Source organism: Pistacia vera, unplaced genomic scaffold, assembly GCF_008641045.1.
Source record: "Pistacia vera cultivar Batoury unplaced genomic scaffold, PisVer_v2 Contig123, whole genome shotgun sequence".
Taxonomy (NCBI): Eukaryota; Viridiplantae; Streptophyta; class Magnoliopsida; order Sapindales; family Anacardiaceae; genus Pistacia; species Pistacia vera.
Window position 1 is genome coordinate 333417 of NW_022195282.1, and position 26210 is coordinate 359626.

The 26210-nt window shown below is 35.7% G+C and overlaps 2 protein-coding genes and 1 pseudogene across 3 annotated transcripts; all 3 read right to left on the bottom strand.

Annotated features, from left to right (window-relative positions):
* Positions 1–2294: 2294 nt before the first annotated feature.
* Positions 2295–7901, bottom strand: LOC116116868 (zinc finger CCCH domain-containing protein 32-like). Its single transcript, XM_031402914.1, has 7 exons — positions 7557–7901; positions 7254–7396; positions 6742–6804; positions 6507–6626; positions 6098–6388; positions 5704–6021; positions 2295–3425 (listed from the first exon to the last, which is right to left on the bottom strand). Exons 1-7 carry the CDS (start codon positions 7642–7644, stop codon positions 3027–3029), a joined length of 1422 nt encoding a protein of 473 aa, XP_031258774.1. The 5' UTR covers positions 7645–7901; the 3' UTR covers positions 2295–3026.
* An 8624-nt stretch (positions 7902–16525) lies between these two features.
* On the bottom strand, positions 16526–21034 carry LOC116117356 (annotated as a pseudogene).
* Positions 21035–21342: 308 nt separating this feature from the next.
* Positions 21343–25441, bottom strand: LOC116116165 (BTB/POZ domain-containing protein At1g03010-like). Of its 2 annotated transcripts, none has more exons than XM_031402262.1 (4): positions 25316–25441; positions 23845–23911; positions 22153–23346; positions 21343–22022 (listed from the first exon to the last, which is right to left on the bottom strand). In XM_031402262.1, the coding sequence occupies exons 1-4, from the start codon at positions 25405–25407 to the stop codon at positions 21483–21485; spliced, it is 1893 nt and encodes a 630-aa protein (XP_031258122.1). In that variant the 5' UTR covers positions 25408–25441; the 3' UTR covers positions 21343–21482. The 2 variants fall into 2 exon arrangements, with proteins under 2 accessions (XP_031258122.1, XP_031258125.1); XM_031402265.1 differs by lacking the exon at positions 25316–25441 and adding an exon at positions 24012–24142.
* Between the last annotated feature and the right edge of the window lie 769 nt (positions 25442–26210).

Below are 26210 nucleotides of genomic sequence, written 5' to 3' on the forward strand. Positions count from 1 at the left end.
ACAGAAGGTTGTGTTGTGGCCACAATCATAGTTATACACACAACATCTGAGCCCACCATACTAATGCATATGACCCATCATATTATATGCTGCACTACTACTTCATCGCATGTGTAATCTTAATTGATCGTGTGGGTGGCTTCTTAATTATGTTACTGTTATGTCTAAAAAATCAGGACTTACGTAAACTTACATCAACAAGCATCAATCAGAGTTCAGGAAGACTTTCCACCGTCACGTCGCCCCAAGACAGAAAGGATACTGCTGTCATCAACTCAACAGGTTCAGGTTTTGTTTATAAGTGAATGGGGATCGCACACCTGTCCAAGCTCCAAATAATTTGAGGATATTTCCTAAATTGTCAGTCAATAGGAGGCAAGGAATGACTTACACGACACCTATCCACTTGCAGACTTGTAATCATTACCTTGAATTCAGCTATTATAAATAGAAGATTCCCCCTCTCATTTTGAGGATCTTTTACTTTCATAACAATTAATAACAAAGACAACCTACAAGAAAGAGACTGACTTAATATTTTATCTGAATACTCAGTCATTGTACCTTTACTCGCTATTCGTTACACACGACTTCTTGTAACACTCACTTACATAAAAGAAACAGTAGATGTAGGGAACGTTTTAAGCATCCAAACCTCTATAAAAATCATCTGTCTTATTTATTATTTAGTCGTTGCATTCAATAGCTTTGTAACCTTGTCCTAACTTCAAAATCAATTAATCACGTGTAATTTTTAAGGTATGTTTAACACTTTACACGTGCAAGGTTATTGGTGTCAAAATCAAGCATCAACGGTAACTATCATCAATTTTAAATAGCTTAAGTTCCCCTATAAACACCAAATCATCACCACTGCATCTTGTGATCAAAATAAATTGGGTTTTTTTTTGGGGGGAATTCTGATTACGACAAGTTTTACTGTTTTTCAAAGGTAGTAACCCTAGTTAACCGCATGAAATTGAGGATGTTGGGCCTAAATGTATCCGAGCAAGGCCAAATTTAGGTGGGTCCTTGGACTTTGTGCTTCACATCCATATCAGGGTCATGGGCCATTCTCCTACATGGGGTGCCGTGTCCAATCAACCATTAAGCTGTTCCCTCTTCCAAGTACTCGGAATCAAAGCTTTTAAATTTTGACAGAAAGAGGTTTAAGTTAAATGAATGAATGTAGAACCAATTCTCTTTTCTTTTTTACTTATTTGTAGCAAGCTATGGGCAACTGGAAGTGAAAAGTAATAATAATGCTTTTGGCCCAAGTGAAGATGGTTAATGAGAAAAGTAGCTTTTTTATCTCACCGACAATACAAATCACTTTGATTCCATTGTCCTATTCCCATAAGACAAAAAAGGCCGCATGCGCATCTACTAATTCAAATGTTTTGAATTGGGGACGTTTTTTAAGATTAGGATTAGGATAATTTTATTTAATTTTCTAGGACTTGATAAAAAAAATAAAATAAAGGTAAAGCGAGTTGAAACATTTTATTGTGTATTTGTGTGCACTTTTTATCAAACTAAAATAAAGCTAAAAGCTTCTCGTTTCTTTAAAAAGGAGCTATCTTCGGAATATAACATATTTATATCAACTTTGTGTAATATGTTCAGCAGCAGAGAAATAATGAAATACAGAATAAAAGCAAAACAGGAAAGCGCAGTAGTGAAAGGCATCCAGTTCCAACAATTTAAGGTGTTTAAAATTACAAGGTATGAGTAAGAAGTGAATGATTTGTCATAAAAAAATGTCTTCTACTACGCCACTACTGACTACACCTCCAATTACGTTTCCTTCCACAAACCAATCCAAGTTTCTTTTGTTCCATTATTATTTTCACTTGCTGGATCACACCACACCTCTTCAATCATCCATCAACAAATCCCCACATTCCCACTGTTTTAAGATACATATATTCATTTCAACTATCACCCTAATCTTTAACACACAAAAATGCACCTGCTTTACCAACAATGCTTTTTACCACTCACCTCACCCTCACTTCAAGGTTAGTATAGTATCCAAGAGTTCGGAATGCAAACATTTTGTTTTCACTGTAAAACATCTTACCAACAAAGTTCATAATGATTAATGTATTCACATAGAACCAATCACACACAATACTCTAATTTTTCTTTTCCATCATCTCAAACACTCACTAACTCAAATTCCCAAGCTCATTATCGACTAACCTTTTGCCATATAAACATCAACTATATTCACAGATATTAACATTTCAATATAATACTTAAAATTTTACAGCAATCTTAAACATAAATAAACTAATTCTCAAGGTCCCACAATGTCTTGTCTTATCTTATATAAATCAATGGAGAGAAATAAGAGAATTTTTACAAAAGCTTTCTCAGTCATCCAATGAATATAAAAACCCTTAAGGATACTAGTTCTCTTGTATCTCGAAATCAAGTTGCAATAAGATGCCTTCTTGGGACCTTCAAAATGTCCTCATACAACCTAGCAGATAGGGGCTACTACCCCTATGAAATCAAACAGGCAAGTTCAGGATAAAAAAAAAAAAAAAAAATTGGAAGTTTATTATCCCCATACTTTGAGAGAGAGGCATGGAATAGACAACAAAGTAACACAAGGAATTCGATCTAAGAAAGACATGAATGGCATAGCTGAGTATTTTGTGGAACTAATAATCCTTTCCATTGCATAACTGATCATGACACATAGATACAAAAGATCCAAAGTTGAACAAGGGGGAATCTGACCTGATCGGTGGCTCTATTTCAATTATTTGGGAGAAAGAGGGAGAGTTCATATGTTGTTCGCTATTGAAGCTTATTTTAGATGGACATATAAAGATGATCATATAAGACAATCAGTCCTATGGTGAGGTAAGCCAGATTGACTGATAAAGCTTGACAACTATAAGTAAACTCTGCACAATTGACTATAATTTACTGAGATCTATAAACAAGAAACATATAAAGACAAGAGAAACCTCATTGTGAGGGCTAATGAAGAATCACTTTCATGTTATAAATCAACTTGAACGACGAACTTCAACACCCTGCCTTGTACTTCTGCTACTGCTTAAGGGAACAGAAGTCTGACCTGAGAGCTGCAAGTCAGAAAGAGGACCAGGCCCGGTCTGAGAGAAAATCAGACCAACCGAACTACTGGAGGTACTTCCAGAAGAAGGGATTCTGCTCAATAAAGAATCCTTCTTGGATCCTGAAATCAGTTCAGGCCGCAGATCAGAAGAGGATGGAGGGGCCAGAGTAGACAGCAAAGACCCAACTGGGTAGGGAGCAACAGGCATTTCAATGAGAGAAGATGCAGATGGACTATATCTCATTGTGCCCACTGGATGATCAAATTTGCACGTGGAGCCAAACTTGCAGTATCCATTCTGCACGTAGAAAGTACAAGGCTGCACCCCCTGTTTTCCAAAGAATAATCATATAAAAGCATTCTGAAGGGATGTATACTGATTACCACACAACGGATCTCAACATCATAAAATTTTCATAAGTACCAAGCAATACATAAGTGGTTCAAAATATTAATATTGCTCAGAACAGTGGAAAACATATAGAAAATGAATAATTTGGATGAGATATCATCATTCTGTTACATCAGTATTCTAAAACAAAGCATATTGATTACAAAGACACGGCATCTCAACATCACAGTGCATTTATGCCGAGGTTCATTCCTTATAAACCTCTTAAGCCATCCCTAATGCCCTGCACAAGTCATGCCAAATTACCCATATGCTCTCTACAATAAGGCTACAAGAAAGTAACAAATTAAAAGGCATTTCAAGAAGAGAATAATTTTACACCAAACATGCTCCTTCCATCTATTTGTTAGTGAAGTTATTAAAATGGAAGAAATGTGAATCAAATATTGAATACCACTGAATTAAATTAGATCCTGGGTAGGAAAAACAAACTGATGCTTTCAACAGTTGAATAGACACATGGATGCAACATACTTGGGTAATTTCTAGATGGCAATTCCATATCATAGAACATTTCAATTACATACCAGAATTTCAGAATAGCAACTATGATTTGCTTTAAAATACAAACTTTATTTACTAACCAAATGTACCCTATATTAATTTCAAAAAAGAAAATATATATCATAATAACAAACAAGATTCATTAAAGAATCCTAGAATAATAGCTAAATGATGAACAAAATTTATTGATATATTGTTGGGTAAGATAAGTTTCCATTAGACCTCACTGATCCATAGTAATGTTTCCACCACATCAATCCAGCTGCTACTTGACCTCAAACAATGCGTGAATAGAAGAAAGAAAGAGAAAATTAAAATATGAAGCAAACAGAATCTCATTCAGTTTGACCAATAGCCAGAAATTAACCCAATTTCATTAAACATGATCAAAACAGAAAAAGAAAAGACAATTTAAAAAGAGAGAAACATAAGTAAGAGAGTTTTGTACTTCTAATTTTTGTTAAACACTCCTGGCCAAGTTTAATCAGGTCAACCACCACAATCAAACTTCTTTTATTAGTTACAGGAAGAAAAATGAAAAAGAGGGTAAAATTCATGACCTCAAGTTGAAAAAGAACAGGAATTTAAGGGTACTTGCTAAAAGTGGATATTAGAATCAGCCAGATCTTTTGAACCAAAAAATAGAAGATTGACCAAAAATAATTGTTGGTTTATTCCCAACACCAACGAATCTATCTTTAAAAAAACAGATCCATTTTCAGGATTTTTTAATACACTCTTTTCTAAGTAATACACAAAAAGAATGTTTTTGAAAATATGACGAAATTAGCAACACTCAAATCGATTTATTTTACCTCCTCCTGATTATGTTATTACTCTTATCATGGTAGCTTCAGTCTAAATTAAGCTCCTTTAAGCAAACTTTAATTTGGCTCCTGTACTTTGACACAGGTAAACATGCCCACAGATGCAGATTGTAGTTCAGTGATGTGTTGCTTATAGACAATAAAATCTCTACTTACAAATTGGTGGCCATATTTATGTCTCTCTAACATGCATATTTTAAAAGTGAACTTTAATGTAATGTGCAGACCTAGCCTACAATATAGGAAACAACAGAAATTTTCAAAATCAGTAACAGTTACATGAAAAATAGAAGTACTTTAAAATCATGGATTGAAAGTCTACATTGTAGAACATGGCACACAAAATCTGGAAATCAGAAACAATAATTTCAAATAAAAACAAAAGTATCTTACAATCATGAATTGAAAGTATGAAAATAGGCCAGACAAAAAGAAAAGCACTTATTAACGCTTCAAGGTTTGATCCAAGAAAGTTGCACAAAATTCTGTCCTGCAACCTTAGCTATCAAACAACTCCAACCTTACTAAAATCCTAAAAGTTTAACTCCGTCCTTTAAAAAAAAAGGAAACATAATGAGGGAGAAAAGGAGGAAACGACAACTGTAAGATGTACAACATAAATCTGATGAATTTTCTAAGATGGTTGCAAAATAAGTGCATAAAATAAAACTTGAAATATGAAGCCAACCTAACAAAACACAAAATCCTCATGTTTAATCTTCTATATCAACCTTAGGAGACAGAATAACATATAAAGGGAATCCTCTCTACACTTAGGTCATTTTAAAACCCACAAACACAGAGAATACTGATCAACAACATTTAGCATAGAGCGCGGTAGAAGAAGATCAGTAAATTCATACCGGACGCAAAGGGAGACCAAGCGGGCTAAGGGCACAGTTTGATCTTGGTGCAATCCTATCCCGAGGATGATGATACCTACAAGATGATCCAAATTTACAGTCCCCAGTTTTCAAGAAGTACTGGCATTCAGGTTCACCAGGTCTCTCTGGAAAAGATTGTTCCTTCTGGCCACTACTTGAAAGACCACTAGAGGAAGGCAAGGAGGAATAAGGTCCAGCAAGTGCAGGCATTGAAGAAGATAGCTGTGTTACTCCATATAGAGAAGTTGCTCCAACTGCAGGTTGGGCACCAGGAGATAGCACAGGGCTTACAGGTGCCTACGTACACCAATGAGAGCATAAGAAGTACTGTATTTTGGGGAAATATCTCAAAATAAAACTGATCATATCATACCGAGTAAGGACTCCAACCAGAAAAAGGAACAACTCCAGGGGAAAACAGCACAGGACCATAAGCCCCCTGCACATAAGAACCAGCTAAAAGCGGAGGTCTCGCTACCCTCAAGCTGGTGGATGCCCCACTGTACTGTTCAGGCATAGGAACTGAAGGAGACTGCACCGGAGGATAAAACTGAGGTGCAGATGCCGGCGTTGATGTGCCAGCTGGTTGAGGATGATGGAATTTACATGTTATACCAAACTTGCACTGCCCCGTTTTCAAATAGTAGGAGCATTCTTTTTCACCCTGTTAAAACTAATCAATGTAAGAAGTGAAATCTATCAAGAATGCATACCATCAATACATATAAATTCCAAGAGATAAGAAAAAAAGGAAAAAAAGAAAAGCAACTGATAATTCAGACCGGTCGTAGTGGGTATCCATATGTATTCATTGGAACATGACTCATGGAACCACCTGAATGTTTGGGATGGTGGAATTTGCAGGATGCACCAAATTTACAGGTACCGGTTTTCATGTAAAACTGTTCATCAAGAAAGAAAAATACCTTTAAAGGTAAACAAAAGTTTTTAATAGTACAACAAAAAAAGAGAATACCGGCATATTGTCCAAAACACTGCCTTCCATTAAAAATTTACCTGACACAGTGGTTCCCCTGGTCGTTCTGGGTATTCCCCAGTAGCCCTAACTGCAGCCTCAACCTAAGCAACATTAAAACCAGATAAAAACCAGTGAAACCCAATACTCATATGAACTTACAAAATTATTGTTCAACCATAAAATAGAAGTAATGAAACAAAATTCATATCTGAATCAGAAAACTATCACACTATGGCACAGGCTAATGCAGAGCTTTCATTTCGTTGTAGCCTAAACAAAACTACTCAAGTTCAACATAGTCTAGGCAAGTCTCGTCTTTTCCTCACCTTTCTGATATACCAAACATTTATTTAGATAATACACGCTTAAGTACACTAAGAAATCGTCAGAGTTCGCCACATCAAAACCTAACATACTTTTCACTACACAGTAATTACCTGTCAGTTAAACTCAAAAACTACACGCCATAACAAATACCCACACCACATAAACAGATTCTATTGCAATATACTGGCAATGATGAAGCAAGCCTCGAGCCAATTATATTTACCGCGGCACGATTTCGAGGGTGATTGTAACGGCACCTGTTACCATAGCCACAGACTCCAGTTCGCATGTAGTACACACAGTCGGGCACTCCGGGTCGCTCTGGATAGGATTCTGTGATCTTCAGGTCCAATTGCCACATCGATTCTAAATTTACCATAAACAAAAAACCCTAATTCATGATCACATTACATAAAGCCCTAGAACTTTTTTCTTTTTTACAAGAATAAAAAATAAAAAAGCATATTCTAAAACGACAAATGAAATGCAAGTGAAATTAAGTGAAATGAAATGTAGATAGACGGACCTTCAAGGCCGGTTGTAGGGTTCCATTTGGGCTGGTGACTGGACTGGGACCCATTCCTCGCCGTGTTGTTGCGACCGTACAACTCCATGGAATTATACTGAGCGTTAGAGAACGGGGAGGGTTCTGTATGTACAGCAGCTAAACCGAAATTAACAAACAACGGCGTTGTACAGAAGAGATTCTGGAATGTTGAAGAAAGATCGGCAAAGTTCGATCAAGAGTTTGGAGTTGGTTTTGTTGAAGAAGAAGAGAGATTGGAGATGCTTTCACTGTAAACGGAGCACTCTCTCACTCTCCATTGATACCGTACGGTTTGGTTTTGTTGCTTTTTAGCTTTGTTTTTGGTTGATTTTTTTTTTTTTTTTTGTGCTGTTTATATCCGTACCCGCCAAATAAAGAACCTGGAAAGGGTAATTTTCGCGGAATAGTTTAAAATCAGGTTTTGGACTTTAAACAGGTAACCGACACTGACCGTGGTCAAATTTACCGAAATATCCTCCGTACTATTCCCTGAAACTCGGTTGGTCGTGAATAGTGTTTAAATGCGAGAAAAGTGAGGTTTGTGATATTTGAGGAGGATAAAATCGTAAATTAAAGATATTGTACGACATATTTAATTAAGCGTGTGTTTATTGGAAATGGTGGTGAGTAGTCACGAGGGAGTGGTTTTTATTAGAGTATTTAAAAACATATTAGGCTTTCTTATTTTGGTCGCTGCACAACATGTTTTCATGTGCTTTGCCCCTCCATATGTGACCTACAATTTAATGTAATACCAACTACCCCCTTATATAAATCACCAATTTCCCATATCATATTAATTAATTAATAATTAAGTTTTAATGTAGATGTACTTGACGAATCAGGGACCAAAAGGTTATAGAGTTATGGTTTAGCTGACGCCAAAGGTGTGACTGTGATTTGTGAAGTGATACTTCACTTTACCAATGTGGAACCCGATTTGACGTATTGTTGTGGGAACGGAGTTTTGTTTGTATCCTAAAAATTAAGTCATGCTCTCATGGAAAGTGAAATATTCTTGGCCGCCAACCCTATTCATCCAATCATCATTTTTTTTTTTTTAAATTTCGAAAACAATTTCCTCTATCAACTCAAATGAAATTGATGATAATATTTAATCATTCAATTGGTTCCTATATTTATTGATAGCTCCATATGTATGCTTTAGTGAATTATTAAAGACGATTATGAGTATGGATTATACATTATATTATAAAAAATTATAATAAAATCACAAATTGTGTGTTTTGGTTACGAAAAATGTTAGGTTCATAATCTAATCTCATAACCTTCTCTTACAACCCTTAACGTGTCAATTTGTAATTGGTTAGTTTACAAATAGATCTCATCAACTTACTATAAGTTCCACGTGCATGACCAATTGCAAGCTCTAAGTCTAAAGTTGTAAGAAAAAATTTTTAGATTGGATTGTTTGGTTACATATGGAATTAACTGAATCTATATGCAAATCAAACTCCCAAAATAAGAAAGATTTGGTAAGGCATTCATTGCGATTGCATCATCCTAGAGACAACAATATCTAAAAAATCATAGATGTGCCTATATTTATAGTTTATGTAAATAGGAAAAGACATATACCTAAAGTTTGGCGAGGTTTCATTAAAGCTTTTATTTAAGTTGATTTCCATTATGTATGTAAGAGAACTAATCTTAACCTTTTTTTTTTTTTTTTAATTCTGATTATTACATACAACTTTTCTGATTTTGACTCTTATATGCTATTATATATGTGTGTTTGCTTTTTTTAAAGAGGACAAACTTCATCACCCCAAGCAAGTCTAGTTGGTGAAAGTTCCAGTCAAGTATCAAACATTACACAACAGTCAATGGTAATAGGTTAATATTATATTTGTGCTTCAAATTCTTATTAAATGGTTTCTTTTAAAATTTTATGACTCTAAAACATGGTTTATGATTGTTACAGGGAGTGAAGCTATCAGTCCACAAATTTAAGTCATATGGGAGTTGCAACAATCTGATGGATATAGAAATGTAGAGGGTTTTATGGTAAATGTAGTGCAATAGTTTTTGGATGAATTGGGGACAGCAAAAATATATAAATCTGCAGATATGATACAATTCGACTGTGCAGATAGATAGAAATGGTTTAGGTAGTTTTTGTAAAATGTTGTTAGTGTTGCAGAGGGCTTTTTTGATGAAATATGCATTATTAATGGCTGACTTAAAATATTTTTATGGAGTACTTAATTATGGAGTATTACTTTTTAATATGATGCTATTATTGGTTATACCATATGAGTTTCCAAGTGCTGCAATCTTTTTATGATAATGATATTTGGAAAATTTAGACAATATGTGTTCGCATGTGTCCAGGATGTGTTTACGGAGGTTGGGTGTGTCCAGGATGTGTTTGTGGAGGTTGTTCCAAGATGTGTTTGTAGAGATTTAGGCTCACAAAATATGTCCAAGCATGGAGGAGAAGAAGTCCAAGCATGACAATATGTAATGTTGAAATTTATGAAAAATTACCGTTATATAGTACCTTTATAACATTCAATTAAAAAAATCTTCAAATAATAAAACGAACTTTCAAAAATATAGGGGCATTATTGTATTTCCACTTAATCTTCCATGTTCACAGTTGTATAATGTGTACACGAATTAGATAATCTATATAAACAAATCAGTATTAAGTTTGAAGTTCCCTCAAAAGGGTTCCAACATAATAAAATCAAAATAATCCATGATAAAGAATTCTAAAACTTTTACATATTGTTTGGACATGCTGAGTTAATATATATAGTTATTGCCACTTGAAAAAAACAACAACAAAGAGTACAGTAAGCAAAATTCATAGAAAAAAAGCACTACAATTGCTTAAACGAGATGTTTGTACCTTGTGAAGTGCAAAGCTTGATGCTCCAACTTCAATAGTAAGGTCACTAGAGACATCAGAAATCGGCCTGCAAGATATACAGTAGAGTAGTTGAAGATGTATTTCTTCACATAGAGACAAGAAAACTTTATGAACGAAACAATAAATAAACACAACGCAGGGATACATTTTTGTAAGTGCCAATAATTAGAAACCATGTAGGGGCTTCTGCTAAAGGCCTGCAATCATGTTTGACTCCATGATCTCTAGACAAAGAATTTGTCAAGAGATTATCTTTTATATACAGTTAACATCTAAAACCTATGGTCACTAATCCTTCTTGATTCCTGTTTCGACATATGGCCCACACTTTAAAAATGACAGCTCATATTAAACCATGCTTGACTAGACTTCCAGCAATAGTCAGGGAATAAGGTAATATTTGTTGACGATAAAAATTGAAAGAGAAACAATCCAGAACTAGTTGTGCCTGGGAAGCGGAAACAATATGGCCATTTTAATGAACTGCATAGAAAATATCAGAACCACACTGGGTCCCTTTACAGTACTAGATAGTGTGAATATTGTTGCCTATGTATATCAAGTCAAATGTAATGAAATGACATCTAAATCTTCCGTGCGCATTTGAGGGCCTGTCGATAGTAAAAGCATGCAAGTTAACAGTGCAGGATTGTAATATATTAACCCAGCAGCCTCGTGATACTGTCATTTGGTAGGAGAGCTTTCAAGGTCAAGATCACAGGTTGATCTCTATCAGATTCCTTGCATAAAGTGTACACTGTATGTTTCTTTCTCGTATTACCATACGAAAATTATCTACCAATGTTACAATATATTTAAATCAAGCGTCAAAAGTAAAAACCACTGGCTGATGACCCTGCTGCAATGAAATATAAATCCTATTCATTTTTTAGAATTGCTTTAGGATTGTGTAAATTCAGAATTGAAATCAAAGTCATTAGTACATTTTCTCTTGAAAAGAACCTCTACGTAATTGATGGCTAAATTGTAGAAGTAACTTCTACAAAATGATCACAAGAGGAAATAGCGAAATTTCAATTCACTTCAAAGTTTTGAAAGCCGAAATGTCAATTTCACTTCAAAGTTTTAGAAAGCAAAAGAGTATGTATAGCGGTTTTAGTACTGGCAAATACTGCCAGTGATTACAAGAGACTTATCAACCAAACAACGCTGCAAGATTTCATACTAATAGTCTACGCTAGACACACGTACCCGCTTTCACAATCAAGTTAAAGAGATATGAAAATGCAGAAAATGAGAATACCTACCACCTGTTTAATGCAATGAAAAGTAAGTAGAAACTGTAGTATACAGATTAGTAGACATCAATGGCAGTATGCCAATTCATGGTTATATTAACAATAGCAAAAGTAGTAATAGACATGCTAAGAAAGAAACTATTTACCATTCAGTGGCATGCTTATCGGAGCTTGGACGAAAAGATCTCTTCCCTGATATACTTGGCTTCAATTCACCAACAGTGAACACCCCATCTCCTCTCAAAAATCTGGCAGTTCAGCCTTAGTTTTCAGTCTGAAACTTGTGTCTTCCACACCAAACCCACTAACAAGTGTCTCTCTGCAAGAATCTAACTGTTTTAACAACCATCTCTTGTCAGTTACGAAGCAGAAGCGAGTTTATTATCTTGTGGTGACAGGTTGTTTAAGGACGCCTTTTGCCTTTGTTTTTTTCCCTATAGCTATGTAGAAAGAGAAAGGTGGAGTGAGGTGAAAGTCACATGAACCCATGCAGAGGATTAAGGAGTAGGAGTGAGTTTGAAATAACCTTTAATGAGTGTTTATAATTTGCCTAATCTAAAGTCAAGAATGTTGCAGGTGTGCTTACACTTTTCGGTGAAAGGTAGTGAGAATGGCCTTTTTACATAGTTTTGTTTTGAAAAATTGCAGGAATTCTGAAGGGTTGCAATGCTTTTAGGGTTTGTAATCATGCCTAGTGAAAGCTACCCACATAGAGATTAGTATAAATTAACACTATATATGTGTAAGCCCACTAAAGTGGAAACTAAGAGATGAGTTGGATGACATGTTATAATGAGAACCACAGTGAAACAACTAACCTACTTTATGTGGGGGCAAATGTAGCTTTTATGTCAGCTAAGAGGCATCTTGTGTAACAATAACAATAATCTCTGGCTTTAGGGGCTGCACATTCTGTGCCAAATACAGAATGTCAAAAAGGCAATTCCTCCAGCCAAACAACTATAAATACTGTATACTCTCATAATGACTAATTTTTGGCACAGCCAGAAACAAAGGCTTGATATTGATAATTGAGATTAGTTCATATTACATCGCCCACATATACCTACGCATTTATTCCTTTTATCATCCCAATAAAATAAATAAATGTGATCCTAAAGAGGTACTGTAGGATTAATCATGACAAAGATTGCACGATAGGTGGTAATGATGGTCCCATCAAATTGGTGTTTTTGTGTTGCCATTTACTTATTGGTAGGTGGCCTTTAACCTTTTATTTAACAAGAAAAATCTGATGTTCGACTGGTTTAGATCATTCTCGTATTTATCCTTCACTTTCTTTCAAGGGAAAAAAATATTGTCACTGGATCGAGATGACTTGTACTTAATATTTTATCTTTTGCCTTTACGCTGTCTTCTGTTTTTTCCCCATCTCTGGCAATCTGCTTCATTCTGGCTCCTTTGAACAGGACATGAAAATTCACTGTTTGAAGTATAACATTAAATTCTACCAGAAGTTTAAAATATATGATATATTTATTTCTGTGTCTTGCAGAGGCAAATATAAGACTGCCAATTGAAGAATAATAATGAGAGTCAAGAAAGGTAGCATAATGTTTGAGTGGGCAGTGGAGATACCTTTTATACGTAGACCCAGAACTGAGGTGGGTGAATGAGTTTAAACATGGAATCTTACTTTGAAGTTTTAATTTTTGTTTGTGTGGGTTCAAACTCTTTGGGGAAGGCTTGATTTCCTGTATAATCCTTGAATTTGGAGAAACTAAAGGGAAAAAAGCTAAAAGCCAAACGGATTTTTTCTTTTTTTAATATTATCCTTCTGTTAGTACACATGAAGGTGAAAGCAGTATGAATGATTAATGGAGGTGGTGAGCAAAACAGAAGTGTGTTGTGGCCACAATCATAGTATACACACAACATCTGAGCCCACCATACTAATGCATATGACCCATCATATTATATGCTGCACTACTACTTCATCGCATGTGTAATCTTAATTGATCGTGTGGGTGGCTTTTAATTATGTTATGTATGTCTAAAAAATCAGGACTTAGTAAACTTACATCAACAAGCATCAATCAGAGTTCAGGAAGAGTTCCAACGTCACGTCGCCCCAAGACAGAAAGGATACTGTGTCATCAACTCAACAGGTTCAGGTTTTTTTATAAGTGAATGGGGATCGACAACCTGTCTCAAGCTCCAAATAATTTGAGGATATTTCCTAAATTGTCAGTCAATAGGAGGCAAGGAATGACTTACACGACACCTATCCACTTGCAAGATTGTAATCATTACCTTGAATCAGTATTTAATAGAAGATTCCCCCTCTCATTTTGAGATCTTTTACTTTCATAAAATTAATAACAAAGACAACCTAAAGAAAGAGACTGACTTAATTTTTCTGAATACTCAGTATTGTACCTCTTACTCGTTTCGTTACACACGACTTCTTGTAACACTCACTTACATAAAAGAAAAGTGAGTAGGAACGTTTTAAGATCCAAACCTCTATAAAAATCATCTGTCATTATTATTTAGTGGTTGCATTCAATAGCTTTTGTAACCTGTCCTAACTTCAAAATCAATTAATCACGTGTAATTTTTAAGGTATGTTTAACACTTTACACGTGAAGTTATGGTGTCAAAATCAAGCATCAACGAACTATCATCAATTTTAAATAGCTAAGTTCCCCTATAAACACCAAATCTCACCACTGCATCTGTGATCAAAATAAATTGGGTTTTTTTTTTTGGGGGGAAATTCTGATTACGACAAGTTTTACTGTTTTTCAAAGGTAGTAACCCTAGTTAACCGCATGAAATTGAGGATGTTGGGCCTAAATGTATCCGAGCAAGGCCAAATTTAGGTGGCCTTGACTTTGTGCTTCACATCCATATCAGGTCATGGGCCATTTCTACATGGGGTGCCGTGTCCAATCAACCATTAAGCTGTTCCCTCTTCCAAGTACTCGGAATCAAAGCTTTTAAATTTTGACAGAAAGAGGTTTAAGTTAAATGAATGATGTAGAACCAATTCTCTTTTCTTTTTACTTATTTGTAGCAAGCATGGGCAAAAGAAGTGAAAAGTAATAATAATGCTTTTGGCCCAAGTGAAGATGGTTAATGAGAAAAGTGCTTTTTATCTCACGACAATACAAATCACTTTGATCCATTGTCCTATTCCATAAGACAAAAAAGGCCGCATGCGCATCTACTAATTCAAATGTTTTTGAATTGGGGAGTTTTTTAAGATTAGGAAGGATATTTTATTTAATTTTCTAGGACGGATAAAAAAAATAAAATAAAGGTAAAGCGAGTTGAAACATTTTATTGTGTTTGTGTGCACTTTATCAAATAAAATAAGCTAAAAGCTTCTCGTTTCTTTAAAAAGGAGCTATCTTCGGAATATAAATATTATATCAACTTTGTGTAATATGTTCAGCAGCAGAGAAATAAGAATACAGAATAAAAGCAAACAGGAAGCGCAGTAGTGAAAGGCATCCAGTTCACACAATTTAAGGTGTTTAAAAATACAAGGTATGAGTAAGAAGTGAATGATTTGTCATAAAAAATGTCTTCTACTACGCCACTACTGACTACACCTCCAATTACGTTTCCTTCCACAAAACAATCCAAGTTTCTTTTGTTCCATTATTATTTTCACTTGCTGGATCACACCACACCTCTTACATCATACATCAAAAAATCCCACATTCCCACTGTTTTAAGATACATATATTCATTTCAACTATCACCTAATCTTTAACACACAAAAATGCACTGCTTACCAACAATGCTTTTTACCACTCACCTCACCCTCACTTCAAGGTTAGTATAGTATCCAAGAGTTCGGAATGCAAACATTTTGTTTCACTGTAAAACATCTTACCAACAAAGTTCATAATGATTAATGTATTCACATAGAACCAATCACACACAATACTTAATTTTTCTTTCATCATCTCAAACACTCACTAACTCAAATTCCCAAGCTCATTACGACTAACCTTTGCCATATAAACATCAACTATATTCACAGATATTAACATTTCAAATAATACTTAAAATTTACAGCAATCTTAAACATAAAAAAAATAATTCTCAAGGTCCACAATGTCTTGTCTTATCTTATATAAATCAATGGAGAGAATAAGAGAATTTTTACAAAAGCTTTCTCAGTCATCCAATGAATATAAAAACCCTTAAGGATACTAGTTCTCTGTATCTCGAAATCAAGTTGCAATAAGATGCCTTCTTGGGACCTTCAAAATGTCCTCATACACCTAGCAGATAGGGCAACTACCCTATGAAATCAAACAGGTAAGTTCAGAGATAAAAAAAAAAAAAATTGGAAGTTTATCCCCATACTTTGAGAGAGAGGCATGGAATAGACAACAAAGTAACACAAGGAATCGATCTAAGAAAGACATGAATGGCATAGCTGAGTATTTTGTGGAACTAATAATCCTTTCCATTGCATAACTGATCATGACACATAGATACAAAGATCCAAAGTTGAACAAGGGGGAATCTGACCTGATCGGTGGCTCTATTTCAATTATTTGGGAGAAAGAGGGAGAGTTCATATGTTGTTCGCTATTGAAGCTTATTTTAGATGGACATATAAAGATGATCATATAAGACAATCAGTCCTATGGTGAGGTAAGCCAGATTGACTGATAAAGCTGACAACTATAAGTAAACTTTGCACAATTGACTATAATTTACTGAGATCTATAAACAAAGAAACATATAAAGACAAGAGAAACCTCATTGTGAGGGCTAATGAAGAATCATTTTCATGTTATAAATCAACTTGAACGACGAACTTCAACACCCTGCCTTGTACTTCTGCTACTGCTTAAGGGAACAGAAGTTCGACCTGAGAGCTGCAAGTCAGAAAGAGGACCAGGCCCGGTCTGAGAGAAATCAGACCAACCGAAATACTGGAGGTACTTCCAGAAGAAGGGATTCTGCTCAATAAAGAATCCTCTTGGATCCTGAAATCAGTTCAGGCCGCAGATCAGAAGAGGATGGAGGGGCCAGAGTAGACAGCAAAGACCCAACTGGGTAGGGAGACCAGGCATTTCAATGAGAGGAAGATGCAGATGGACTATATCTCATTGTGCCCACTGGATGATCAAATTTGCAAGTGGAGCCAAACTTGCAGTATCCATTCTGCACGTAGAAAGTACAAGGCGCACCCCCTGTTACCAAAGAATAATCATATAAAACATTCTGAAGGGAAGGATACTGATTACCACACAAGGATTCAACATCATAAAATTTTCATAAGTACCAAGCAATACATAAGTGGCTCAAATATAATATTGCTCAGAACAGTGGAAAACATATAGAAAATGAATAATTTGGATGAGATATCATCATTCTGTTACATCAGTATTCTAAAACAAAGCATATGATTACAAAGACACGGCATCTCAACATCACAGTGCATTTATGCCGAGGTTCATTCCTTATAAACCTCTTAAGGCATCCCTAATGCCCTGCACAAGTCATGCCAAATATATATGCTCTCTACAATAAGGCTACAAGAAAGTAACAAATTAAAGGCATTTCAAGAAGAGAATAATTACACCAAACATGCTCCTTCCATCTATTGTTAGTGAAGTTATTAAAATGGAAGAAATGTGAATCAAATATTGAATACCACTGAATTAAATTAGATCCTGGGTAGGAAAAACAAACTGATGCTTTAACAGTTGAATAGACACATGGATGCAACATACTTGGGTAATTTCTAGATGGCCATTCCATATCATAGAACATTTCAATTACATACCAGAATTTCGGAATAGCAACTATGATTTGCTTTAAAATACAAACTTTATTACTAACCAAATGTACCCATATTAATTTCAAAAAAGAAATATATATCATAATAACAAACAAGATTCATTAAAGAATCCTAGAATAATAGCAAATGATGAACAAAATTTATGATATATTGTGGGGTAAGATAAGTTCCATAGACCTCACTGATCCATAGTAATGTTTCCACCACATCAATCCAGCTGCTACTTGACCTCAAACAATGCTGTGAATAGAAGAAAGAAAGAGAAATTAACATTGAAGCAAGCAGAATCTCTCAGTTTGACCAATAGCCAGAAATTAACCCAATTTCATTAACATGATCAAAACAGAAAAAGAAAAGACAATTTAAAAAGAGAGAAACATAAGTAAGAGAGTTTTGTACTTCAATTTTGTTAAACACTCCTGGCCAGTTTAATCAGGTCAACCACCACAACAAAATTCTTATTAGATACAGGAAGAAAAATGAAAAAGAGGGTAAAATTCATGACCTCAAGTTGAAAAAGAACAGGAATTTAAGGGTACTTGCTAAAGTGGATATTAGAATCAGCCAGATCTTTTGAACCCAAAAATAGAAGATTGACCAAAAATAATTGTTGGTTTATTCCAACACCAAGAATCTATCCTTTAAAAAAACAGATCCATTTTCAGGATTTTTGAATACACTCTTTTCTAAGTAATACACAAAAAGAAGTTTTTGAAAATATGACGAAATTAGAAACACTCAAATCATTTATTTTACCTCCTCCTGATTATGTTATTACTCTTATCATGGTAGCTTCAGTCAATTAAGCTCCTTTAAGCAAACTTTAATTTGCCTCCTGTACTTTGACACAGGTAAACATGCCCACAGATGCAGAGAGTAGTTCTAGATGTGTTGCTTATAGACAATAAAATCTCTACTTACAAATTGGTGGCATATTTATGTCTCTCTAACATGCATATTTTAAAAGGAACTTAATGTAAGTGCAGACCTAGCCTAAATATAGGAAAACAACAGAAATTTTCAAAATCAGTAACATACATGAAAAATAGAAGTACTTTAAAATCATGGATTGAAAGTCTACATTGTAGAACATGGCACACAAAATCTGGAAAACAGAAACAATAATTTCACATAAAAACAAAAGATTTACAATCATGAATTGAAAGTATGAGAAATAGGCCAGACAAAAAGAAAAGCACTTATTAACGCTTCAAGGTTTGATCAAGAAAGTGCACAAAATTCTGCTCCTGCAACCTTAGCCATCAAACAACCCAGCCTTACTAAAATCCTAAAAGTTTAACTCCGTCCTTAAAAAAAAAGGAAACATAATGAGGGAGAGAAAAGGAGGAAACGACAACTGTAAGATGTACAACATAAATCTGATGAATTTCTAAGATGGTTGCAAAATAAGTGCATAAATAAAACTTGAAATATGAAGCCAACTAACAAACACAAAATCCCTATGTTTAATTTCTATATCAACCTTAGGAGACAGAATAAATATAAAGGAATCTCTCTACATTAGGTCATTTTAAAACCCACAAACACAGAGAATACTGATCAACAACATTTAGCATAGAGCGCGGGTAGAAGAAGATCAGTAAAGTCATACGGACGCAGAGGGAGACCCAGCGGGCTATAGGGCCAGTTTGATCTTGGTGCAATCCTATCCCGAGGATGATGATACCTACAAGATGATCCAATTACAGTCCCCGGTTTTCAAGAAGTACTGGCATTCAGGTTCACCAGGTCTCTCTGGAAAAGATTGTTCCTTCTGGCCACTACTTGAAAGACCACTAGAGGAAGGCAAGGAGGAATAAGGTCCTGCAAGTGCAGGCATTAGAAGATAGCTGTGTTTACTCCATATAGAGAAGTGCTCCAACTGCAGGTTGGGCACCAGGAGATAGCACAGGGCTTACAGGTGCCTACATACACCAATAAGAGCATAAGAAGTACTGTATTTTGGGGAAATATCTCAAAATAAAACGATCATATCATACCGAGTAAGGACTCCAACCAGAAAAAGGAACAACTCCAGGGGAAAACAGCACAGGACCATAAGCCCCCGCACAAAGAACCAGCTAAAAGCGGAGGTCTCGCTACCCTCAAGCTGGTGGATGCCCCACTGTACTGTTCAGCATAGGAACTGAAGGAGACGCACGGAGGATAAAAACTGAGGTGCAGATGCCGGCGTTGATGTGCCAGTGGTGAGGATGAGGAATTTACATGTTATACCAAACTTGCACTGCCCGTTTTAAATAGTAGGGCATTCTTTTTCACCCTGTTAAAACTAATCAATGTAAGAAGTGAAATCTATCAAGAATGCATACCATCAATACATATAAATTCCAAGAGATAAGAAAAAAAGGAAAAAAAGAAAAGCAACTGTATTCAGACCGGTCGTAGTGGGTACAATGTATTCATTGGAACATGACTCATGGAACCACCGAATGTTTGGATGGTGGAATTTGCAGGATGCACCAAATTTACAGGTACCGGTTTTCATGTAAAACTGTTCATCAAGAAAGAAAAATACCTTTAAAGGTAAACAAAAGTTTTATAGTACAACAAAAAAAAAGAGAATACCGGCATATTGTCCAAAACACTGCTTCCATTAAAAATTTACCTGACACAGTGGTTCCCCTGGTCGTTCTGGGTATTCCCCAGTAGCCCTAACTGCAGCCTCAACCTAAGCAACAAAAACCAGATAAAAACTAGTGAAACCCAATACTCATATAAACTTACAAAATATTGTTCAACCATAAAATATAAGTAAGAAACAAAATCTATCTGAACAGAAAACTATCACACTATGGCACAGCTAATGCAGAGTTTCATTTCGTTGTAGCCTAAACAAAAACTAATCAAGTTAACATAGTCTAGGCAAGTCTCGTCTTTTCCTCACTTTCTGATATACCAAACATTTATTAGATAATACACGCTTAAGTACACTAAGAAATCGTCAGAGTTCGCCACAAAAACCTAACATACTTTTCACTACACAGTAATTACCTGTCAGTTAAACTCAAAAACTACACCCATAACAAATACCCACACCACATAAACAGATTCTATTGCAATATATGGCAATGATGAAGCAAGCCTCGAGCCAATTATATTTACCGCGGCACGATTTCGAGGGTGATTGTAACGGCACCTGTTACCATAGCCACAGACTCAGTTCGCATGTAGTAACACACCGTCGGGCACTCCAGTCGCTCCGGATAGGATCTGTGATCTTCAGGTCCAATTGCCACATCGATCTAAATTTACCATAAACAAAAAACCCAATTCATGATCACAACAAAGCCTAGAACTTTTTTCTTTTTACAAGAATAAAAATAAAAAAGCATATTCTAAAACGACAAATGAAATGCAAGTGAAATTAAGTGAAATGAAATGTAGATAGACGGACCTTCAAGGCCGGTTGTAGGGTTCCATTTGGGCTGGTGACTGGACTGGGACCCATTCTCGCCGTGTTGTTGCGACCGTACAACTCCATGGAATTATACTGAGCGTTAGAGAAGGGGAGGGTTCTGTATCGTTACAAAAATCTATTTTGATCGAAATCTCTCTACTTTGGATTCATGTGCCACCTCGGTCAGTGATGTAATATTAGTACAAGTAAATTAGAATATGTGAATATTTTTCCTTATTTTTTATAATTGGAGTTGGAGATTCGTTCAACATACAAAAGTAGATGATATGAAGAGAGAGGTATGAAAGGTTGTTAAACTCTACTTCCAACTTTCTAATACTTGTCACACTTACGACCAGACATAAACATACAAGTTTGATTCAGTGCTGCCTTCCTCAAGACTAGTTCAAAATGTCAAATGCAATGATGATCTCACAGAACAGGGCAACCCAGAATCAACACTCAAAAAACTAATGCAATCACACTAGATATAATACTATACACTCTTTTACTTATTCACACTATTACACAGTTATGACACAGAGTGGCGCCATCGCTTCTGAAACAAGAATCGATTTTCTGAATTTGCCTTTCCTCCTATTGGCTTCATACCATTGATCTTGAATAGGGCATTCAGCTTGCCTAATTTTTTGGTCAAGGATTTGAATAGCTTATTTGCAGGATGGGATCGTACTAGCTCTTGTTTCATTGACACATGGTCCTTTTCTAGGTCGGTTAGCCTCATTCTCATTCTTGCAACTTCAAGCTTTAGTTCTCGGTTCTCTCTTCTCACTGATGCATAATTATCTCTTGGAGAAATGGCTCCACTTCCTGCTCCACTGCTTGAACGTTGAGGGAATTGACTGTTTATTGAACCAAAGAAGAACTGATTGTGCCCTCCACTCATTGCATTTCGAAGCCTGATTTGTTCAAAGTATAGCACTTGAACTGCCATTTGCACTGGTAACCTTTCATTTTGTGCTGCATGACTGCAGGCTTCTTGTGATAGTTTCTGACAGTCTATTGTTTTGCAGAGTCGGTAGCGTTCAGAGTCCTTAATATTTGGATGAACCTGCATATAGAAACAGATAGGTTTTCAGAACTGGTCTCCAGAGAAATTAAATTCAAGGATGAATTAGTTTTGCTAAGCAACTGCCACATATGTAAACAAAAGAAAACAAAACAGAGAGAAAAATTCTCACTTTGAGGAAGATATCCACTGCTCTGTATAATCCATCGCTTACTATTCGAGCATGATCTGGAAGTAGTTCCGCTAATGCTATGAACTTTGATGGCATCAAGTTGGAGTCTAGTGCAACTTCTGCAAGATAATTGTCCAATAACTTGGACACCTTGAGAATTGAACTTTGTTTAGGAGATCCAGGGCTGTCGAAATCATAAACCATTTCACTTTCATCTCTCATATGATTATCTTCATCGTCATCTTCATCCAACTTCAAAAAATTGGAGAAGATCCTCAAGATGGAATCTGTATCATAAATAGTGCTGTGGTTGTTTCCGTGTGAATTGGCTGGGATAAGGATGTCTTCAAGAATTGCCTGATCCAGTTGAAGACCAATACGCCTCTCTAAATCGGATCTGCAAGAAGTAGTTGCCGATGCTGTTATTGCTGTTTTCAACAAACTTGAAAGAAATGCCATTGGAACTGGACTCTTCCTTGATTGAGTTGGTAGTAAGCCAACTATTGCTTCAACAATGACCCTTTGTTCCTTCTGCAACTCCAAATCCAACAGACTTCCTTTGACTAGATGAGGATCCCTGACAAGACCCTGAACAGAATTATGAGCATAGTTTATTAAAATTTTGCTGATCATATCCTGTTTTAGACCTTTTGACTTTACGGCAGATAGAACCCGTTGGAAGAAATCCAGATTAAGCACTGCAAGAGACTTTCCCCACCAATCAGCTGGTGTTTCTGGTTCAGTGTTTGGGGCATGTTTTGAAGGGAAGTTATGGTCAAGCTTTAACAAGCCGGAGGTGAGCTGCTCTTTACACGCATTATTTGCAATTGCGTTAATGAGCCTGTTAACAAGGTTAATCTCTTCCGATACGGGCAAGAGGCTTTCACAAGAGTGAAGAATGGATATTGAGTTTGATATGTTAGAGAACACCATCTCCTTTAGATAAGCTTCGGCTCGAGTCTCCAAGTTTTTCTCCGCAAAATCTTCTGTCATTTCCAGGAAATGGGCTGCACAACGTAGCATTGCAACATTTGACAATGTAATGTCAACATTTACTCCATAGCAGAACTTTGCAGCAAGCTCAAATGCCTCTGGTCCACCGGGAACAGCTGACAGATTAACGCGTGAAATTTTTGAATCTTTTGCTTCCAACAACAATTTACGGATCCTTCCACTTCGAGAAACTAGAGGGAACTGCAAGAGAATTGAAACAATATGACTAGAGCTTCAAGTGAGGTTCTCTTTTCCTTGAATTCTTTTGTCTTTTATCTTCAGTTTTTTCTCATTCCTTTTAAGTATTAGCATTTAACTTTTCATTGACAGAAATAGATTTATTCTACACAAAATACTCTGCAAGAACTTTAACAGGAAATATAACTTTTCTCTTCCTAACCTCTTGCACAACTATATGGAACTGCCCTGTTCACAGTTGTATAATGTGTACACGAATTAGATAAATCTATATAAACAAATCAGTATTAAGTTTGCAGTTCCCTCAAAAGGGTTCCAACAATAATAAAATCAAAATAATCCGATTGATAAAGAATTCTAAAACTTTTACATATTGATTTGGACATGCTGAGTTAATATATATAGTTATTGCCACTTGATAAAAAAACAACAACAAAGAGTACAGTAAGCAAAATTCATAGAAAAAAAGCACTACAATTGCTTAAGCCAGATTGTTTGTACCTTGTGAAGTGCAAAGCTTGATGCTCCAACTTCAATAGTAAGGTCACTAGAGACATCAGAAATCGGCCTGCAAGATATACAGTAGAGTAGTTGAAGATGTATTTCTTCACATAGAGACAAGAAAACTTTATGAACGAAACAAATAAATAAACACAACGCAGGGATACATTTTTGTAAGTGCCAATAATTTAGAAACCATGTAGGGGCTTCTGCTAAAGGCCTGCAATCTCATGTTTGAACTCATGATCTCTAGACAAAGAATTCTGTCAAGAGTGTTATCTTTTTATATACAGTTAACATCTTAAAACCTATGGTCACTATAATCCTTCTTGATTCCTGTTTCGACACATATGGCCCACACTTAAAAAATGACAGCTCAGTTATTAAACCATGCTTGACTAGACTTCCAGCAATAGTTCAGGGAATAAGGTAATATTTGTTGACGATAAAAATTGAAAGAGAACAATCCCAGAACTAGTTGTGCCTGGGAAGCGGAAACAATATGGCCATTTTACTGAACTGCATAGAAAAGATCAGAACCACATGGGTCCCTTTACATTTACTAGATAGCTGTGAATATTGTTGCCTTATGTATATCAAGTCAAATGTAATGAAATGACATCTAAATCCTCCGTGCGCATTTGAGGGCCTGTCGATAGTAAAAGCATGCAAGTTAACAGTGCAGGATTGTAATATATTAACCCAGCAGCCTCGTGATACTGTCATTTGGTTGGAGAGCTTTCAAGGTCAAGATCACAGGTTTGATCTCTATCAGATTCCTTGCATAAAGTGTACACTGAATTGTTGCTTTCTCGTATTACCATACGAAAATCTATCTACCAATGTTACAATATATTTAAATCAAGCGTAAAAAAGTAAAAAATCACTAGCCTGATTGACCCTGCTGCAATGAAATATAAATCCTATTCATTTTTTTAGAATTGCTTTAGGATTGTGTAAATTCAGAATTGAAGTCAAAGTCATTAGTACATATTTCTCTCTGAAAAGGACTCTCTACGTAATTGATGGCTAAACTTGTAGAAGTAACTTCTACAAAATTGATCACAAGAGGAAATAGATCGAAATTTCAATTTCACTTCAAAGTTTTAGAAAGCCGAAATTTCAATTTCACTTCAAAGTTTTAGAAAGCAAAAGAGTATGTATAGCGGTTTTAGTACTGGCATAATACTGCCAGTGATTACAAGAGACTTATCAACCAAACAACGCTGCAAGATTTCATACTTAATAGTCTACGCTAGAACACAGTACCCGCTTTCACAATCAAGTTATAAAGAGATATGAAAATGCAGAATTAATGAGAATACCTACCACCTGTTTAATTGCAATGAAAAGTAAGTAGAAACTGTAGTATACAGATATTAGTAGACATCAATGGCAGTATGCCAATTCATGGTTATTATTAACAATAGCAAAAGTAGTAATAGACAATGCTAAGAAAGAAACTATTTACCATTCAGTGGCATGCCTTATACTGGAGCTTGGACGAAAAGATCTCTTCCCTGATATACTTGGCTTCAATTCACCAACAGTGACAACACCCATCTCCTCTTCAAAAATCTGGCAGTTCAGCCTTAGTTTTCAGTCTGAAACTTGTGTCTTCCACACCAACCCCACTAACAAGTGTCTCTCTCGCAAGAATCTAACTGTTTTAACAACCCATCTCTTGTCAGTTACGAAGCAGAAGCGAGTTTATTATTCTTGTGGTGACAGGTTGTTTAAGGACGCCTTTCTGCCTTTGTTTTTTCTCCCTATAGCTATGTAGAAAGAGAAAGGTGGAGTGAGGTGAAAGTCACATGAACCCATGCAGAGGATTAAGGAGTAGTGATGAGTTTGAAATAACCTTTAATGAGTGTTTATAATTTGCCTAATCTAAAGTCAAGAATGTTGCAGGTGTGCTTACACTTTTCGGTGAAAGGTAGTGAGAATGGCCTTTTTACATAGTTTTTGTTTTGAAAAATTGCAGGAATTCTGAAGGGTTGCAATGCTTTTAGGGTTTGTAATCATGCCTAGTGAAAGCTACCCACATAAAGATTAGTATAAATTAACACTATATTATGTGTAAAGCCCACTAAAGTGGAAACTAAGATGATGAGTTGGATGACATGTTATAATGAGAACCACAGTGAACCAACTAAACCTACTTTAATGTGGGGGCAAATGTAGCTTTTATGTCAGCTTAAGAGGCATGTTTGTGTAACAATAACAATAATCTTGGCTTTAGGGGCTGCACATTTCTGTGCCATAAATACTAAGAATGTCAAAAAGGCAATTCCTCCAGCCAACACCAACTATAAATACTGTATACTCTCATATATGACTAATTTTTGGCACAGCCAGAAACAAAG

What these genes read in the sequence shown, in the direction of transcription:
- LOC116116868 (XM_031402914.1), bottom strand. Translation starts at nt 7,644, where the DNA reads ATGGAGTTGTACGGTCGCAACAACACGGCGAGGAATGGGTCCCAGTCC. An exon ending in ATGGATACCCACTACGACCG is followed by an intron (nt 6,389 to 6,506) that starts GTCTGAATTATC and finishes TAGTTTTAACAG; the next exon opens with GGTGAAAAAGAATGCTCCTA. An exon ending in TTGGTCTCCCTTTGCGTCCG is followed by an intron (nt 3,426 to 5,703) that starts GTATGAATTTAC and finishes TTTGGAAAACAG; the next exon opens with GGGGTGCAGCCTTGTACTTT.
- LOC116116165 (XM_031402262.1), bottom strand. Translation starts at nt 25,407, where the DNA reads ATGGGTGTTGTCACTGTTGGTGAATTGAAGCCAAGTATATCAGGGAAG. An exon ending in ATAAGGCATGCCACTGAATG is followed by an intron (nt 23,912 to 25,315) that starts GTAAATAGTTTC and finishes TATATCTTGCAG; the next exon opens with GCCGATTTCTGATGTCTCTA. An exon ending in CAGTGGATATCTTCCTCAAA is followed by an intron (nt 22,023 to 22,152) that starts GTGAGAATTTTT and finishes TTCTATATGCAG; the next exon opens with GTTCATCCAAATATTAAGGA.